General features: G+C 45.8%; 2 protein-coding genes and 1 pseudogene across 2 annotated transcripts; 2 read left to right on the top strand and 1 right to left on the bottom strand.

Moving 5' to 3' along the window:
• Positions 1-4686: 4686 nt before the first annotated feature.
• LOC147958865 (uncharacterized) lies at positions 4687-8572 on the top strand. Its single transcript, XM_087532341.1, has 4 exons — positions 4687-4763; positions 6394-6954; positions 7047-7464; positions 7532-8572. The coding sequence occupies exons 1-4, from the start codon at positions 4687-4689 to the stop codon at positions 8570-8572; spliced, it is 2097 nt and encodes a 698-aa protein (XP_087388467.1).
• Positions 8573-9190: 618 nt separating this feature from the next.
• LOC125523122 (polygalacturonase inhibitor-like) lies at positions 9191-16991 on the top strand. Its single transcript, XM_087532340.1, has 2 exons — positions 9191-9753; positions 16272-16991. The coding sequence occupies exons 1-2, from the start codon at positions 9203-9205 to the stop codon at positions 16825-16827; spliced, it is 1107 nt and encodes a 368-aa protein (XP_087388466.1). The 5' UTR covers positions 9191-9202; the 3' UTR covers positions 16828-16991.
• LOC147958864 (uncharacterized) lies at positions 13340-13894 on the bottom strand (annotated as a pseudogene).
• Positions 16992-18924: the final 1933 nt, after the last annotated feature.

Here is an 18924-nt window from a genome sequence, read left to right as displayed (position 1 = left end):
TGATAAAGCGAATTATTCTTCATCGTCATCACCAGTCACTTCTCCACCATCACTATCATTATCTCCTCGCTGATGTGTGAGTAATTTATAGGCACATGGGGTGGATGAGAATTGGATGAGATCCCTTATGTAATAAATGTCAGTCGTGTTAGGGTTTGATGCCTAGTGCCCTATATGTTCTAAGAACGACGTTGTCGTGACTTTACTATACTTAATGCTTGACATTAAGGCACGAGTGTTATGATTTCAGATCTGAACCGTTTAAACTTTTCATGAATATACATGTGTTATATATATATAAGTTGTATGCATGTGTTATAGTTCTAACCGAAGACCTCGAAGTGACAATAATCAGCGTACCAAAGGGAATGACTGTAATTTCAGGATTACATGTATTCATTGAGTGTTAATGCTTTGACCCGGTACATTTGGAAGGAGTACCTTAATTAAACTTAATTTTCATTAGGATCCTGCAAAAATGGAAGTGTGGGCAAAATATATTGTGCAAGTTCTTATTGCAAGAACGTACAACTACGTACAGAATACATGACTACATATGATTGATGAATTTAAGCTTTCTTATAGTTGCCATGTGTTATCACTATTACATAACTGATTCCATCCCTGTGATTTTCATTATCCATCTCCACACCTACGCTTTTGATCATTGTTTCTCTCTTAAAGTCACTTTTTCTCTTGGCAATTGTTGATAATTATTGGTTTAAACATTGTTCTATAATTCCACTAAAATCCATACATCGCATTTGCAACTAATAAATTCTCTCGAGCAAGTATTTGTTTCCAAGTGTGGTTGATTTGAGAACTTAGCTACTAAGACTTATAAATATTCTTTGGCTCCCCTTGCGTCAAATCAATAAATTTGGGTTGTGATTCTTCTCTCGAATACTGTTGTGACCTTCTATACTTGTGGGTTATCAAGACTATTTTCTTGCGCCGTTACCAGGAGCATATCTCTATTTATAAATTCACTTGGAGTAAACTTGTTTGTCTAAAGAAACTTGGAGAGTTGGAGCACACTTGTACTACCTCTTGAGCATGGGTTGGTTTTTCCTTGAAGAGAAAAGGGTGATGCAGCACAGTAGCATAGGTATGTCCCTCAGTTTTTGAGAACCAAGGTATCAATCCAGTAGGAGGTAACACACAAGTCACCTAGTACCTGCACAAACAAACAAGAACCTCGCAACCAACACGATAAAGGGTTTGTCAATCCCTTCACGGTCATTTACGAAAGTGAGATCTGATAGAGATAATAAGATAATTTTTTTGGTATTTTTATGATATAGATTGGAAAATAAAGATTGCAAAATAAACGGTAATAGAAATAGCAAATTGATATGAAAATAATATGATGGAAGATAGACCCGGGGGCCATAGGTTTCACTAGTGCCTTCTCTCAAGATAGCAAATTCTACGGTGGGTGAACAAATTATTGTCGAGCAATTGATAGGAAAGCGAATACTTATGAGAATATCTAGGCATGATCATGTATATAGGCATCACGTCCGCGACAAGTAGACCGAAAAGATTCTGCATCTACTACTATTACTCCACACATCGACCGCTATCCAGCATGCACCTAGAGTATTAAGTTCATAAGAACAGAGTAACACATTAGGCAAGATGACATGATGTAGAGGGATAACTCAAGCAATATGATATAAACCTCATCTTTTTATCCTCGATGGCAACAATACAATACGTGCCTTGCTGCCCCTGCTGTCACTGGGAAAGGACACCGCAAGATTGAACGCAAAGCTAAGCACTTCTCCCATTGCAAGAACGATCGATCTAGTAGGCCAAAACAAACTGATAATTCGAAGAGACTTGCAACGATATTTAAATCATGCATAAAAGATTTCAGAGAAGAATCAAATATTGTTCATAGATAATCTTGATCATAAACCCACAATTCATCGAATCTCGACAAACGCACCGCAAAAAGAATTACATCGAATAGATCTCCAAGAGAATCAAGGAGAACTTTGTATTGAAATCCAAAGAGAGAGAAGAAGCCATCTAGCTAATAACTATGGACTCGAAGGTCTGTGGTAAACTACTCACACATCATTGAAGAGGCTATGGTGTTGATGTAGAAGCCCTCCGTGATCAATTCCCCCTCCGGCGGAGCACCGGAAAAGGCCCCAAGATGGGATCTCACAGGTACAAAAGGTTGCGGCGATGGAAATAGGGTTTCGTGGTGCTCCTGGATGTTTTCGGGGTATATAGGTATATATAGGAGGAAGAAGTACGTCGGTGGAGCGGCGAGGGGCCCACGAGGGTAGGGGCGCGCCTACCCCCTGGACGCGCCCTCCTGCCTCGTGGCCTCCTCGCTTCTTTCTTGAAGTCCACTCCAAGTCTCTTGGATCACGTTTGTTCCAAAAATAGCTCTCCCGAAGGTTTCATTCCGTTTGATATTCCTTTTCTGCGAAACACTGAAATAGGAAAAAAAATAGCAATTTGCACTGGGCCTTTGGTTAGTAGGTTAGTCCCAAAAATAATATTAAAAGGTAAATTAAAGCCCATTAAACATCTAAAATAGATAATATAATAGCATGGAACGATAAAAACTAATAGATACGTTGGAGACGTATCAACTTGTTTGTTGAATTTATTATCCATCATGGAAAAAACTCAAGATCCTTAACCCAAGATCATTCCATCCAAGACAAGAAAAGGTACAACCTTATGTACTAGTGCAAATCTTGAATCACCTATTGTTTTGAGTTAACTTGTGAGACCACCACCACAACCACCTTCACATGCACATGCTTCACACTATGTTGTGTCACTTATAGTTGATTCTGTTTATGTTTCTAATGAAAATTATGATGATTCTTCGACTATGCTTGATAATATTGTTCCACTTGAAGATATTTTAGATGCTCATATTGCTAAAGCTAAAGAACTTGAGAATATTGAAAATCTTGAAATTATTCAAGCACTGGTCACAAACTATGTCATTATCATCAATCGATCACTACAGTTCTTCTAGTTCATTCCTATTCTCTGATCTTTGGAGCAACATTAATATGCTTGGATCTTGACGCCAACTGCTTAGTTATTGTTCTTAATTTTCCCTTATCTCTATTGTGTGCAACTTGTATGTTTCAATTGCAAATGAGTTGAGCAACAAACAAGAAACATGTCAAAGACATACACAGATATACTACTCCATCTTTATCAACTTATCTATTCTCTCGTGTCATGAGAAGCTTGAATATATTTTTCATCATCTGTCATCTTAATTGCATTGTATTGTACTTGCACCCTATCGATATGTTCTTCCTTTTACATTTCAAAATTGATTTGGACCGCTTGAAATACAAGTTAAAACAGAAATAATCAAGACTTCTCTTTGAGATGTAAAACTACAACTATACATAGTGAGGTCCTTGGTCCAACCTTTTTATTTGGGTAAACATAGGGAATGCAATTGACACTTTCACTTGCTAAAGGAATGATGAAAAGAATGTTGCGGATTTTAAATAAGAAATTGATTTTTTCAATAGTGAAATTCTTAAGGCCTAAAAAAACTTAACCCATAACAATGCACATGCATATTTGCTAGTCAATGAAAAAAGTGTGAAAAAATACGACCCCAAGACGGATGCTTGGAGCTACCATCGAGGATCGTTCCTAGGCGGTAAGCTTTTCAACTCCGCTCTTGTACGACTAGGGGTGCAGGATGGCGTCCCGCGTAGGCCTCCATATGAACGGCAATACAGATTGACCTAACTCACCATGACTCAATTATAACTAAATTGTCCACGTTTGTCTATGGAGCGGGGCGGATCGGCCGCTCCACTACACCCCTATGTACGTCACGGTAATCATCATCAGGCTAGGTCAATCTCTCATGTGGGGTATCTAATCCCAAATAGTTGTTCATATTTTTTTCGAAAAGGGGAACATAGCCCGGCCTCTATTGTTTTGCATATACTTGGTTTTTTTTTCAAATGGTTATGTACATCATGATAATGCAGAGGCCGGAGTCATTCATCTTTTTCAAATATTTTCTTTAACTTTTAAGATATCTACATTTAAACGGGGTGTACGTCTGTCCAGTGGTCCACGGGCTACCTGCCATACAATTCCCATTGTCCTGATTGATGACTACTTCTCTAAAAATCCAACGTATTTTCATCCGAAAAAAAATCCAACACATTTTTTTAAAGCTTTTGATCGGTTCCTCATCAATTATGGCAGTACGATGAACACAAAAAAATATAATACAAGGGAGAAGTATATTTTTCATCTCTTAACTCTTTCGAAAGTCTAGATGATCCCTCAACTTCAAAACCGACAAACCTTAGTCTCTCAACTCTTCAAACCGGGTAAGTTTAGTCCCTCGTCTCAGCAAAGCCGGTATTGCTGCTGACTCAGCATGGTTTTGACCAGTCTTCGCTGACGTGGCAAATTTTATCTCTCCTACTCATCCTATCCAAAGTTGAATCCTATCTACTCTTCCTGTGATCTCTCTCTAGTGGGCATTTGTTCGAGCAAGTGGCATGCGCGCCTGCTCTTTCGCCACTGGCATCACTTCATCACCCGGCTAGGCACCAACTAGGAGCACGCCGCCCGCACCACCTGCCGGACCTACATGCCTAGGCTGGTCGTCGACGATGGCCGATGGATCCCGGATCTCGGCCTTTCGACACGTTGACGATGGCCGCCGTCGTAGACGTTGCGGAGGCGCTTGTGTTCACCGGCTTCGTCCTCGTCGCTGATGCTCGAGTGGCGCGGTAACGTTCGCAAAATTGAGAGCCCGGCAGGCCGCTGGTCCGAAGGTGTGTAGGTGTGGTGAGATGCCGGCGAGGGCTCGCCGTTCTTGCGCACGCTGGTGGGTGCAGAGCATGACGAGCGGGTGCGCACCCACTTCTGCCTGTATTTGGCCACGCATTACGCCTCGGTGGTGCTCAGCGGACACGGCGGGCATGCCACTCAGCCTCCACGTCCGGGAAGGGAAGGACCCCGCGAGCCACAGATACACCATGTGTCATGTCCTTGTTCTGGGCCGCCACGACACGGCGAAGTGTGAGACGAACTCAGCTTCCGGTCGCAGCAGCTGAGCTGCGTCCTTCCAGTACATCCTTGAGGTAACGGTGGGGATGGTGGTGGTTGCGACATTGCAGATGGTCGGGGCCGTCCTTGGCTGGGCGCACGCCGCGTGTCATAGCCGGTGTCTTTTTTTTTTTTTGAGGGAGTCATAGCCGGTGTCTAGCAGACTAGAAGTGGCTTCTACCACGAGGATGCCATGGCCGATGTGGTGCGCGGCTGTACTGGTGCAGTCACATGGTGAGGAGACGTGGCTGCAGTTCTGCCTCGGGCAGAGCTTTCAGATATAAAAGTATCTAGCTCCAGCTTAGGTGGTGTTTGGTTCTCTAGTCCTATGACTTTTTTAGTCTCAACTAAAAAGTCTCTAGTCCCTAAAAAGTCTTTTCATATTTGTTTTCAGAGACTAAAAAGTTCCTAGTCTCTTGCTAGAGGTTATTAAATAACCATGTTGCCCATAGTATATAGAAAAATAACAATCAAACAACAATATGGAATGGCGGGCCAATGGATGCATAGAGGGGCATTGTTGAAAAAGTCTCAAAAACTCTTCTTGAGAGTCTTCTTCATTTAGTTCCAAATATCTAATTTAGTCCCTAAAAAGTCTCTCCCGTTTGTTAAAAAAGTCTTTAAAATGGACTTTTTCTAGTCCCTACACAAAAAAATGCCTGAAAACAAACACCCCCTTAAACACAAAGTGGTGTTTTCTTGATTGGTTAACTCTTGTGCGTACCCAAAAATCTGAGCTCTACCGGGTGATTGAAACCCTCTTCTCCCCTCGCCGGTCTTATTTTCATTTTGGTATTTCTTTCTCCCTGCTGGCAAATGGGACCCAATCACCTGTAAACTGACCTGTCAATATTTAGTCAAAACCATCTCCACATCACACGAAAACTACCCAAAATGGTACAAAGGATTAAAGTTATCCAGTTTGAAAAATTATTAAGGGACTAAATTTTGCTTGTTTTAAAGTTAAGGAACTATTTTTATACGTTCAAAAGAATTGAGGGACGAAAAATATCCTTCTCCTAAAATACAAATGCAACACTTATCCGAAGGATTTGTAGGTATCTTTTCTTTCAATAAAAAAAATCTAACTATACTACACATGGGATTTTTTTCATGGGAAGGTCTCTCACTCTCTTCTGGTGAGCCCATCCATGACTTGTAGAGAGCATGCATATTAGAGCATCTCCAACAGGCGCGCTAAATAGGCGTCGCGCCTCAAATATACTCAGTTTAGCGCGTGCAACCTGGCGGGTGGCTTCAGCGGGCGCGCAATAACCGTGCGCGCGGTATAAGGAGTTGGGCGCGTGACAGGAATCGCTATCTCGCGCGGTGTATTTGGGGCGCCCGCTTCCGCGCGCGGCACACTCGAGCGCTCGCGCTGCACTCTGTCTTCTCCGCCTCCAACACCCCGTGCGCGCCGGCGCCGGCGACCCGCACCCCATGGACGCACGCGCCGGCACCCCGCTCACCCCGTCCTATAGCCGCGACCTCCCCTCCCCCCGCCGCCGCCGCCGCCGCAAACCCTAGCCCGGGTGGCGTTGGCCTCGCCTCCGCCGGAGCTTCTCCGACCATCGGCCTCGCGCACGGCCTCTTCATGCTGTCGCGGATGACCTCGGCGGCGGGTGGCATCGCACCGGCGCCGGCCCGAGCCGCCGCCCCCTCCTCCTCAAAGCTCCCCAATGCGGCGCGGCCAAAGAAGGGCAAGACAACGGCGAAGAAAAACAAGGCGGCGGACGGCTTCGGCACCTCCAAGGCGAGGAGGAAGAAGCTTGCGGGGCGTGCGACGGGCGCGGCGGCTACCGAAGCGCCGGCGAGCTCACTCGTTGAGCCGGCGGCCGACGCGCACAACATGTTCGACGAAATGCCCCCAAGGTAAAAAAAATTCTAACATTTCATTTTTTTGTTATTTTTTGAATGCATTCACATATAGATAGCTTATTTGCATTGTTCAAAAAACTTTGTAGTCTCAATGATGATGCATACATGTCAACGATGGGTGTTGGCTCCAACAATTCGCATTGGTCTCAAACCAATGACATGTATTTCAAAAACCATGAGTTCGAGGTGGACGAGGAGGGTGAGGGCATTGTCGACGCACCGAAAGGAAGAGCGGGCAATTACACCAACGCCGATGACATCTTACTATGCAATACTTGGTTGCAAGTGTCGAGAGATCCATCCGTTGGAGGTGATCAAAGTAGAGATGCTTATTGGCTTCGGATGAAGGAACACTTTGATGTTCGCAACGTGAGTGGAATTGACCGCTCCGACCGATCACTTCGGTCCCGGTGGTCGACAATCAACTCAGATTGTCAAAGGTGGGCGGCCTGTCAAAAGGCGGTTGACAAGTTGAACCCAAGTGGCACAAATGAGGACGATAGAGTAAGTGGCATTTCATACATGTTCATCATACTTGTTGTTGGTGCTAACTTGCTTTGTTTTCATGTAGTCCAACATTGCGCAAAACTTGTTCAAAGAAGAGGAGAGGAAAACCAAGAAGGGGAAGATCAAGAAAGGAAGGATATTTACTTTGCCTCATTGCTATGAAGTGTTGAAGGATGATGAGAAATGGAAGAAGTGTGAAGATTTGGATGATTTGCATTTGAGCAACAAATGGAAGCAAACAATTAAGTTGGATGATGATGAGGATGATGCATCAAGTGATGATGGCAAGAGAAGCCCCACACCCAACTCGGTTTCATACTCGAAGCCAAAGCGACCGGATGGGTGCAAGAAAGACAAAACCGAAAAGAAGAAGAGGAAAGGAGATGATGAGCTCAAAAATGCTATGAAAGCTATTGTGATGGCAAGAAAAGAAGCCAGCGAGGTGAGGAAAATGGCAAGGAACCAAGATGCCGCGGCCGAGGAGAGGAGGTTGGCGGCCGAGGAGAGGAGGGCGGCGGCCGAGGAGAGGAAGGTGGCTTTGGAGGAGAGGAAGGTGAGCAATGAGAAGCGAACAAGATTGTTGGAATGGGAGAAGCACTTGTTCTTCTTGGACACATCTATCCTCAATGAGGTGCAAAAGGAGTATGCCAATCTTGCCCGTGAAAAAGTCTTGATCCAAAAAAGAACCATGATTCGCGCAATGGGTGGCGGTGGCCTTGGCGCCATGGGTGGCGGTGGCCTCGGCGCCATGGGTGGCGGTGGCCTCGGAGCCATCGGTGGCATGGGTGGCTTCGGAGGTACCGTGGGCGGTGCAATGGGGGGCATGGCTGGCTTTGGAGCACCCCCCGACGCTATGGCCACCATGGGAGGCATGAGTTTTGCTTCTCTCATGGGAGGCATGGGTGCACCTCCGGCCGCCATGGGCGGAATGTCTTTCGATGTGCCTCCTCGCACACATTCTCATGAAGATGCCGTTGAAGATCTTGCCAACACCATCGGAGCTTCACGTGATGCGGTGCGCGATGAGGAGAGGGAGGAAGATTCATCTTCGGAGGCGGAAGAATCGTCTTCCGAAGATGAGGACGAAGACGAGGACGAGGAATGATGTGTCTTTCATTTGTGTATTGAACTTGATTTGCATTTTGAATTTGGTTGGATGAACTTGTGGGCATAAACTTTTCTTCATCAACTTGTTTGTGTGAAATTTTATATATCATGTTCATTGTATTTTGAATGTTTCATCGACTTCATTTTGTGTTCAAAATGCCATATGCAATGCACCGGCGAGTCGCGCGCGCTGCATTTTAGCGCGGTTGCTAGAGCCAGCGCTGCGCGTCGCGTCAAACCAAGCGATGGGCGCGCGGCAAATCAGTTTTTTGCGCGCGGCGCGTTCGACGTCTGTTGGAGATGCTCTTAGTCTATGCATGCATGCCTACCCGCCAAGTTTGACCAGCAGTCAGCATCTAGGATTTTGACTATGTTTTGACCAGTGCTTGCCTCGCCAGGCTTGCTGCCAAAATGTTCCCATCGTCGTCTTTTTCGTCGTCCAGTACACCAATTGGCAATGGGCAATGAGCATATATCTCCTCGTGCATGGCATGACTGATGGCCACAGAATTCCCATCATCGTCTCAACCAATCAAATCAAATGTACCAATGGATATATATGTGCCCGGCTGTTCATGGAAGAGGCCCCCAACCGAAGTGAGAGACCGGTCACTTCCGCCGGAGCACCATGAGCACTCCACCCTCGGCATATGCCTTCCCCGTCCTCCTCCTCCTCCTCCTCCTCGGCGGAGCGGTCATCGCCTCCACCAAGAATAACAAAGACTGCCACCCAAGCGATAAGGCCGCGCTTCTCGTTGTCAAGTCTGCCTTCGGCAACCAGAGCCACTTCGCCTCGTGGACTCCTTCCACCCCGTGCTGCGAACGGCACGACGCCACTTGCAACGACGCCGGTCACGTCATCTCCCTCCTCTTCTTCGTGGATTTCACCCTTACGGGCACCATCCCGGACGCCATGTCCGGCCTCATCGAGCTTCTCGTCCTCAACCTCTATTACCTCACGGCCATCTCCGGCCATATCCCCAAGGGAATCGCCAAGCTATCCAAACTCACCTCGCTCAGCATCTCTCTCACCTCTGTTTCAGGCCCCGTTCCGTCCTTCCTGGGCGCACTGACCAAGCTCGGAGTGATAGATCCTATGGATCGTGGTAGGCTAGATCTTTCCGGTAACCTACCTTCCTTGGGTGCGGATGAGCTCGATCCAAAGCCGGCCATGGTGATGTAGGGGCCGGTGATCGCAGAGGGATCGAGATGGAGAGGTGGCAGTGGTGCTTCCCATGAGCACTGCGATTGCCCTAGATCGAAAGGGGATATCAGTGGGGAGTCTGGCGGCGCGGTGAACCTCGTACCGTGCGCCCCGGCCCCCACCTCTTTATATATCGCAGGTCATAGGGGCCCACCAACCATAGAACGGTTGGGCGCCCCCGATCAGGGCGCGAATAGATCAGGGCCCGATGGGCCGTTGAGCCCATTCGGTGGAGAGATCAACCTAACATTCTCCCCCTTGATCTCAACTTTTACTTTAACCTTATACTTTCTAGTTTATTTGTTTCATCACATATTGGTACATAGAGCATGTTTCATCATCACAGCTTAATTGCCGTTAGAATCATACAGCTGCAACATACGTTATGATCAGAAGCAAATTCTGTTCCTTTTGGGCCTATCCAGGAATTATAAGGCTTTCCCTTAAACCCATGACGGCTATGTATTCCTTGAACACATTGGGTGGTAAGCCTTTCGTTAGCGGATCCACAAGCATATCCTTTGTTCTTATATGCTCGAGACTTATAGTTTGATCCTGGATTTTATTTTTCACAACATAATACCTTATCTCTATTGTTTTGGCAGCATTACTCGACTTGTTGTTGTGAGCGTAAAATACTGCGGGTTGGTTGTCACAGTACATCTTTAGTGGTTTGTGAATACAATCTACCACTTTCAAGTCGGGTACAAATTTCTTTAGCCATATCGCCTGCCCCGTGGCTTCGAAGCATGCTATAAATTCTGCATACATCGTGGATGATGCAACTATTGAGTGCTTGGAGCTTTTCCACGAAATAGCTCCCCCAGCGAGAGTGAAGACGTATCCTGGCGTGGATTTTCTATCATCTCTGTCCCCCGCAAAATCTGCGTTTGAATACCCTTTTATCTCTAGGGAATCACTTCTCCTGTATATTATCATGTAGTCCTTCGTGCCTTGCGCATAACACAATGCTTTCTTTACCATCTTTCAGTGCTCCATGCCTGGATTCTCTTGATATCTACCGAGTACCCCGGTGATAAAAGCTAAGTCAGGGCGAGTGCACACTTGTGCATACTGTAAGCTGCCAACTGCCGAAGCATATGGTACTGCTTTCATTTGATCGATCTCGTACTGGTTCTTGGGACATTGGAATTTCCCAAAACTATCGCCCTTGGCTATAGGAGCAGGTGTGGCTTTACTCGCATGCATATTATACTTTTTAAGAACCTTTTCTAAATATGCTTTCTGCGATAGTCCTAAGACTCCATTGTTCCTATCTCAGTGAATTTCTATGCCCAAAACATGATGCTTCACCAAGATCTGTTATGTCAAAATTTGAGGATAAGTATTTCTTTGTTTCTTGTAGTAGACGAACATCACTGCTAGCAAGCAGGATATCATCCACATACAAGATTAGGAAAATATATTTCCCATTTTTAAATTTTGCATAAATGCAATTATCCTCAATGTTTTCTTTAAATCCAAAACTTTTAATCGTTTGATTAAACTTTAGATACCACTGCCGAGAGGCTTGTCTTAATCCATAAATGGATTTCTTTAGGCGGCATCCCATATTTTCCTTGCCTTCCATGATAAAACCCTTAGGCTGTTTCATGTAGACATTTTCTTTTAAATCACCATTCAGAAATGCCGTCTTAACATTCATTTGATGTAACTCTAAATCAAAATGAGCAACTAATGCCATTATGATTCTGAAGGAATCCTTCCATGAGACTGGAGAAAATATCTCATTGTAATCTATCCCTTCTCTTTGTGTAAATCCTTTTGCCACGAGTCGTGCTTTATACTTTTCTATATTCCCTTTAGAGTCATACTTAATTTTGTAGACCCATTTACAGCCTACTGTTTTGGCTCCTTTAGGAATTTCCTCTAAGTCCCAAACATCTTTGGAACTCATCGATTTCATCTCGTCTTCCATTGCCTTCATCCACATTGATGAATGAGGGCTTCTCATGGCTTCTTCATATGAGGTGGGATCTTTTTCCATATGAACCATTTCTGTGTTATAAACTTTAAAGTCAGTAGAAACAGCTGACTTTCTTGGACTTGTAGACCTTCTAAGGGCCTCAGTTTCTGGCACGTTCTGTGCCTCAACTTCTAGCACTTCTTCTAAAATTTGCTGTTGCACATCCCTTTCATGCTCAACAACGGGTTCAGTCGGCTCCTGACGGACAGGTTCCGGGTCTACCCCCATAGTTGTCATGGGTGGAGTTGCAACCGGTAGTGAGAAAAATGGCTCATGAATCATCGGATTAGGTGCATGCACCCTCTTCTCCTCAAGATCAATTTTCGAGCTACCAACCTCCCCCTCATCATTTCGTCCTCAAAGAAGGCTGCATGTCTCGTTTCTACAAACTTTGTATATCTATCTGGGAAGTAGAAACGAAAACCTTTTGATCTGTCTGGATAGCCAATGAAGTGGCAACTTAATGTTTTGGGATCTAACTTTGCAATGTTTGGATTAAACATTTTGGCCTCAGCAAGACACCCCCACACCCTGAAGTGATGTAGGGAGGGCACCCTTCCTGTCCATAGCTCGTACGGTGTTTTGGGCACCGACTTGCTTGGTACTCTATTGAGAATGTGAATGGCGGTTTTAAGCGCCTCCATCCATAATCCCAATGACAAGTTGGAATAACTCATCATGCTGCGCACCATATCCATAAGTGTACGGTTGCACCTTTCAGCTACCCCATTTTGCTGAGGTTCACCCGGCATTGAATACTGGGCGACTATGCCAGTCTCCTGTAAGAACTTTGCAAAAGGTTCAGGGACTTGGCCATATGGAGTGTGCCGACCATAGTACTCTCCCCCACGGTCGGACCTTACTATCTTTATTCTTTTATCATGTTGATTTTCAACTTCAGCTTTGAATATTTTAAATTTATCCAACGCTTCAGATCTTTCTTTGATTGGATAAATATAACCATAGCGAGAGTAATCATCTGTGAATGTTATGAACGAGTCATATCCATCCACACTTTTCACCGGAAATGGTCCACAAATGTCGGTGTGGATGATTTCTAGTGTGCTTGTGCTATGGATTGCACCTTTTTTGATTTTTTTATATACTTTCCTTTAATGCAATCTACACATTGTTCTAAGTCTAAGAATTCTAACTGTGGAAGAATTTCACTTTTGACTAATCTTTCTATTCTCCCCTTCGAAATATGGCCCAAGTGACAGTGCCATAATTTCGATGAGTCGAATGTTCTCTTTCTTTTCTTTCGTTCTTTATCCGACGCGGAAACATGTTCATTCACATTGCATACATAATGCACTTTTTCACGAAGTGATAACAGATAAAGCTCATCATGTAGCAAAGCATTACCAACATAAGCATTATTATACCAGATGGCACACTTGCCATGTCCAAAATAACACTCATAATTTTCTTTGTCCAAACATGAAACGCTAATTAAGTTTCTATTACATGAAGGAACATAAAGAACATCTCTAAGTAGAAGCTTGAATCCATCAGCTAACTCCAAGGAGATGTCGCCGACAGCATCAACTTCCGCTTTTATTCCATTGGCTACTTCAATGCCTCCTTCTCTTCTTAGCGTAGTCCGGGTCGAATGGAATCCCTGTAAGCAATTTGCAACACGAACAGTTGCCCCTGAGTCAATCCACCAAGCAGATTTCGAAAACTGTGTGTACAAGGATTCATTAACTAAGGAAACAATGTTGTTACCTTGCTTTGCCATTAAGGACTTCAGCCAAACAGGGCAGTCTTTCTTGTAATGCCCGGTCTGCTTACAGTGGAGACAAGTGTCTTTGTCCACTGGGAAAGACTATTGCTGACGCTGATGCTGATGGGGAGCTTTTCCTTGTGGCTTTGAAGGAGAACTTTTGTTGTTTTGATTGTAGTTCTTTTTCTTGTGGTCCTTCACATAGTTGAGTGTTCCACCATGTGAAGCTTTTAGTCTGTCCTCTTCTTGAACACACATAACAATTGTCTTTTCTATGTCCCATGTTCCAGATGACATATTATAATTCATAACAAAAGTTTCAAACTCCTTTGGCAGTGAAGAGCTTTGGTTTGATCTCCAGATCCTCATCCATGGGCTTTAACTTTGCTGCCATATTGCTCATCCTCAGGATGTGCTCTTTTATTCTACCACCTGTGTATTGTTCTGTCACAAGTTGTTTTAACACCTGGGTGGCATATATCTTTGAAGAGCCAGTGAACTGGCTCTTTATCTTTGTCAGCAACTCTGCTGCTGAAGTGCACTCTGCAATGGAGCCCACAATGGTGCTCTCAATTGTATTCTTTATAAAGGCCATGCATTTTTTATTTGCATTGACCCACTTTTGATTGTCTATGATGTAGGACATCTTCAAAGGAGCATAATCCGCCCCTCTTTTTATCCCATGCAGCATCATCAGTAGTCTCTCTTACCGGCTCTGTAGGTCTGACCGGCTGTGGTTCATCCAGAACCCAGTCCAGATCAGCACAAACAAATGCCAGTTCAACTTTCTTCCTCCACTCAGTGTCGTTGTCACCTCTGAGTGTCGGAACTTCTTTTAGGCAACCCATCAAGTGAAAGCCTCCTGAAATCACAATTTAAGTGACATCAATATAACAATCATATGCATTAATCTAACGTTGGTCAAATTAAACATATAATTGTCTATGCAATTAGATCTATATTACCGTTGGGCAAAATACTAGAAATAAATGCACCTTTAAATTTCAATAATAAAACATGATCATGTTATTAAACAACGTTGGTCATAAAAAATAACATAATCATATTTATTTTAATAATCACTTTAACATGCTCTTAAAAACTTAATACTATATAAACTTTTATTTTCTATGTAAAAGAGCATTAATTATTTATATACGCAGCGGAAAAACATGAATAAAAATTTACGAACTTTTTAATCTTTACAGAAACTTTTCTTTTACAAAATAAAAGTTCATGAACTTTTTTATTTTCTTTATAAAAAATTCATGAACATTTCTTTTCTGAGAATTTCCTGTTATCATTTTCAGGAATTTTTACTGTATACTTTTCTATTTTCTAAACAAAATTTTCGTTGGAAAAAATTACACAGAAAAAACTATTGTAAATCTGCCCAAAATATGGACAAAAGCACTGGAAAATTATATACAGAAAACAGCAGCTGAGCCCCTGCGTCGGTCTGGCGCGCGAGGCCTGCAGCGAAGGAAAGCGGCCCACGGCCTGCTCTCTGAGCCGCTCGCAGCCTGCTCAGCGCGTCAGCCAACCAGAGCCCAGCCGCACGAGTCCACTTTCGGCCCAGTGGCCCATCCCAGCGCTAGGGTTTGCATCATAGCCGTCGGATTGGATCTGACGGCCACGCGTTCGTTGCGGGCGAACAAAACCGACCGAAACGGCAGGGGCGAGGGGAAACCCTATCCATTTCCTCCCCTCACGCACCGCTCGTCTCTCTTTATTCTCCCCGGGCGTTGCTGTCCCGTTCACCGGGCCGCCACGGTACTAGGCCGGCCGCCGGCCACCGGAGACGGGGCTGATAGCCACCGCTCCCTCGAGCTCTCCTCCCTCCCCCTTTTTCTCTTTGCGTGAGCCTCCTGTGGCAGAGAGAGAGAGAGAGAGGAGCCCGTCTCCGATCTGTCTCCTCGCCCGGTCTGTGATGCAGCGGGGTCGGGGCTCCGCCGGCCGCCGGCGACGACAACGCGCCACCGCGTCGCCCGAGCACTCTTTTCCCCTTCTTTTCTTTTTACTGTCTCCATCCACCACCTTCCCACAGAGAGAAAGAGAGGCAACTGCCGCACGACGGCGACCTAGATGGACGGAGCGGCTGCGCCCCTGCCGACCCCTTCGCCGGTCGTGCGTTCCCCTTGTGGTGAGCGCACCGCTGTCGAATGGATCGGTGGTGGTGATCTTTGCCCCTGAAAAGGGGTCGTGTTCTTCTTCTCGATGCCTCGGCTTGCCGATGCGCATCGAGATCGATAGGAACAACGCGGCCTTGTGGCAACGCTACTTTTTCCGTTTCCTTGAAGGATTCGTTCTTTGCCCTGTCTAGGGTTCTTGGGGGAGGGGATCTCTATTTCTTTCTCTGTTTTATCTTTTTTACCGAAAAACATCTAACCAAGATGGCCTCATACCATTGATAGATCCTATGGATCGTGGTAGGCTAGATCTTTCCGGTAACCTACCTTCCTTGGGTGCGGATGAGCTCGATCCAGAGCCGTCCATGGTGATGTAGGGGCCGGTGATCGCAGAGGGATCGAGATGGAGAGGTGGCAGTGGTGCTTCCCGTGAGCACTGCGATTGCCCTAGATTGGAAAGGAATATCTGTGGGAAGTCTGGCGGCGCGGTGAACCTCGTACCGTGCGTCCCGGCCCCCACCTCTTTATATATCGCAGGTCACAGGGGCCCACTAACCATAGAACGGTTGGGCGCCCCCCGATCAAGGCGTGAATAGATCAGGGCCCGATGGGCCGTTGAGTCCACTCGATGGAGAGATCAACCTAATACAGAGAACTCACCCTCTCCTCCAACTTCCTCTCCGGCACCATCCCGGCGGCGCTCGGGGGCCTCCGTTACTTAGACTCCATCGACCTCAGAAACAACAGCCTCACAGGCACCATCCCGCCACTCTTCTCCAAATCCACTCTTCTCCCAGTCCTTTTGCTCTCCGACAACCACCTCTCCGGCTCCATCCCGGCCGAGTTCGCTGCAGTCGGCTTCCTGCAAGTCGACCTCTCCCACAACGCTCTCACCGGCGACGCGTCCGTGTTCTTCGGCAGGACAAAGGAGCTGCAAAGCATTGACCTGTCCCACAACGCCCTCAGCTTCGACCTCTCCGGCGTGGAGTTCCCGGAGGAGATGCAAGCCATGGATGCGAGCCACAACGCCATCCGCGGCGGCATCCCAGCGCAGGTGGCGAATGTAACGAACCTGCGGCAGTTCAACGTGAGCTACAACAAGCTGTGCGGCCAGGTTCCGGCCGCCTTGGCGAGGTTGGATGTCTACAACTTCCAGCACAACAAGTGCCTCTGCGGCGCCCCACTCCCAAATCCATGCAAGAAATAATTTAAGCATCGTTTATGTCAACGGATGCCAGACCAGATGTATTTATGTAATCTTTGGCTGAAATAAAGCCAAACGCATATGCGATTTTAGTAGCTCTTGTTCCGTCTATTTATCTTTGAACTCTGCTACAAGGCACACACATTTGTTGAGATAAGAATGGAGTCTAAAATAAACCTCAACTCTGCTACAAGGCACACACGTTTGTTGAGATAAGAATGAAGTCTAAAATAAACTTTGAGGTTGTAGGTACCGACGCAAATAAATCCTCTCCTCTAAGGTGCTCGAAGATGCTCCAGCTCCTCAGAAAATAGCGCTAGTACAGAGATGTTCGGCAGACAGCTCTGCTCCCTATTCATGTGGAGCTGGGCAGGGGACCAGGAACGAGCGAGTTGGCATGGGCACGCGGACCGTTTTCACTTAGGCCCCTATTTGGTTCTAAATAAGTCATCAACTTATAAATCGAAAAGTGCAAAAGGTGACTTATTTTGTCAAACAGACCTAACTTATAAGTCACGCCAACTTATAAGTCATAAGTTGCTTCACCCAGCTTAAAACTTATAAGTCATCCCCTTTTGCATGAGTCCCACCATCTTTACATAAAAAAACAAGGTGGGAGGGTGTGCTCAGGTGATTTATAAGTCAGGTGATAACCAAACAGACATGACTTATAAGTCACTGGTTTTAAGTCACCTGACTTATTGAAACCAAACAGGTCCTTAGCGGTTTCTCAAAAAACTTAGCGGTGGCAGTTTCTTCGTAAATCTTATCAACTCCTTGATATAAGGATCTGAGATCTCAGAAATAGCAGCTCCACATTTCTCACCAGTAACCAGCTCCACTCCCCGTTTTCTACTCCACGGAATTTACCTGTTCGGTGTCTCCACCAACTCCAGGAGTGGAGTTGAGGAGCGGAGAGCATCCAAACACGCCCTAAATCTCTGAATTTGATACCCTGTATTTACACATCCCAGGCAATCCCGGCCTTGCATGAGTAAAATATTGTTTAGTCTAATAAGAAATGCACAATCCCAGCCGGGATTGATTGTTACTCTTGGTGACTACATTGTCGTACTTGTCATCTCTATCTTCTATCCCGAGTCTTGTGAGACAGCGTCAGTTTGCATCGATTGCATCGATGGCACTGCCAAGCAACTACACGGCCCGGCACAACCAAAAAATGGCCCCGATCGGAATCGAGCCATCCAGCGTGAACTGCCTCCGGAGAAACAGGATCGTCACGAGGCGGAAAGAAAGCAACCGCGGGTTCCCTTTGCGAGCCGCCAGCGCCGCTCCTGGTTCCCTCTCTCTCCGTCAGCCGCTCCGGCGGCGGGAGAAAGGGGGGGACCTCATTTGTGTGTTGAATGGGTTCTCAATAGGGTTAAGATTGAGGGAGTTGCCGCCGAGGCTGCTGCGGCGCAGTCGTGTCTCCATTCTCGTTAAGGCAGGGCTCTTGCCTTCGTTTAGGAGCCAACAGGGTAAGGGATCCCCGGATCTCATCAAGGTCGCGGGCTATGGTGTCTGGAGGTCAACCGGTACTGGCTTGGTTGGTCCTCGGATGGGTGATGATTGTGTGGAGACAGAGATTCTTCTTCCTCATCGTCGGTATGATTTCATGTTGCGTCTCTTCCTCCTTCTTTGTGATGCTATTGGAGGGATATCCTGGTTTGCTCGAGTAGTTGGCGCGACTGCAGCGTCGGAACTGGATTCAAGTTCTCTTCCATCTGGAAGGGGCACATACATCGATACTCAAAGCCGCAGATGGCGAAGGCTAGTGCAGGCGTGTTGGATGCATATGTATGTCCATATCTTTTCGGTGCGGGAGTGAAGAAAAGGAGGAGCAGCGCGGCGACGATTATATCATAATTGAAGATGATGGTCTGCTTAGGTCTAATTGCAGATGCGTGTGTTGCAGAGGTCTTATCGTACGTTTTAGGGATGATGACATAGAGCTCCAGAGATCTTTGTATTTTACTGATTGTTTTAGGGCGCCCTTTATTATTTTGATATTTGTTCATGTGTTAGAGTGCACTTGTATGGATTAAGGACTTTGTATTATTTTATTATTTGAATACAAGCATATTTTCTCAAAAAAAAACT

Source organism: Triticum urartu, chromosome 7A, assembly GCF_056163025.1.
Source record: "Triticum urartu cultivar PI428250 chromosome 7A, HENAU_Tu73, whole genome shotgun sequence".
NCBI classification, from domain to species: Eukaryota; Viridiplantae; Streptophyta; class Magnoliopsida; order Poales; family Poaceae; genus Triticum; species Triticum urartu.
Note: the sequence above shows the minus strand (reverse complement) of the source record. Positions and strands in the feature narration are given on the sequence as shown.

What these genes read in the sequence shown, in the direction of transcription:
- LOC125523122 (XM_087532340.1), top strand. Translation starts at nt 9,203, where the DNA reads ATGAGCACTCCACCCTCGGCATATGCCTTCCCCGTCCTCCTCCTCCTC. An exon ending in CCAAAGCCGGCCATGGTGAT is followed by an intron (nt 9,754 to 16,271) that starts GTAGGGGCCGGT and finishes AACCTAATACAG; the next exon opens with AGAACTCACCCTCTCCTCCA.
- LOC147958865 (XM_087532341.1), top strand. Translation starts at nt 4,687, where the DNA reads ATGGCCGCCGTCGTAGACGTTGCGGAGGCGCTTGTGTTCACCGGCTTC. An exon ending in GCTGATGCTCGAGTGGCGCG is followed by an intron (nt 4,764 to 6,393) that starts GTAACGTTCGCA and finishes GGCGCGTGACAG; the next exon opens with GAATCGCTATCTCGCGCGGT. An exon ending in GCACAAATGAGGACGATAGA is followed by an intron (nt 7,465 to 7,531) that starts GTAAGTGGCATT and finishes GTTTTCATGTAG; the next exon opens with TCCAACATTGCGCAAAACTT.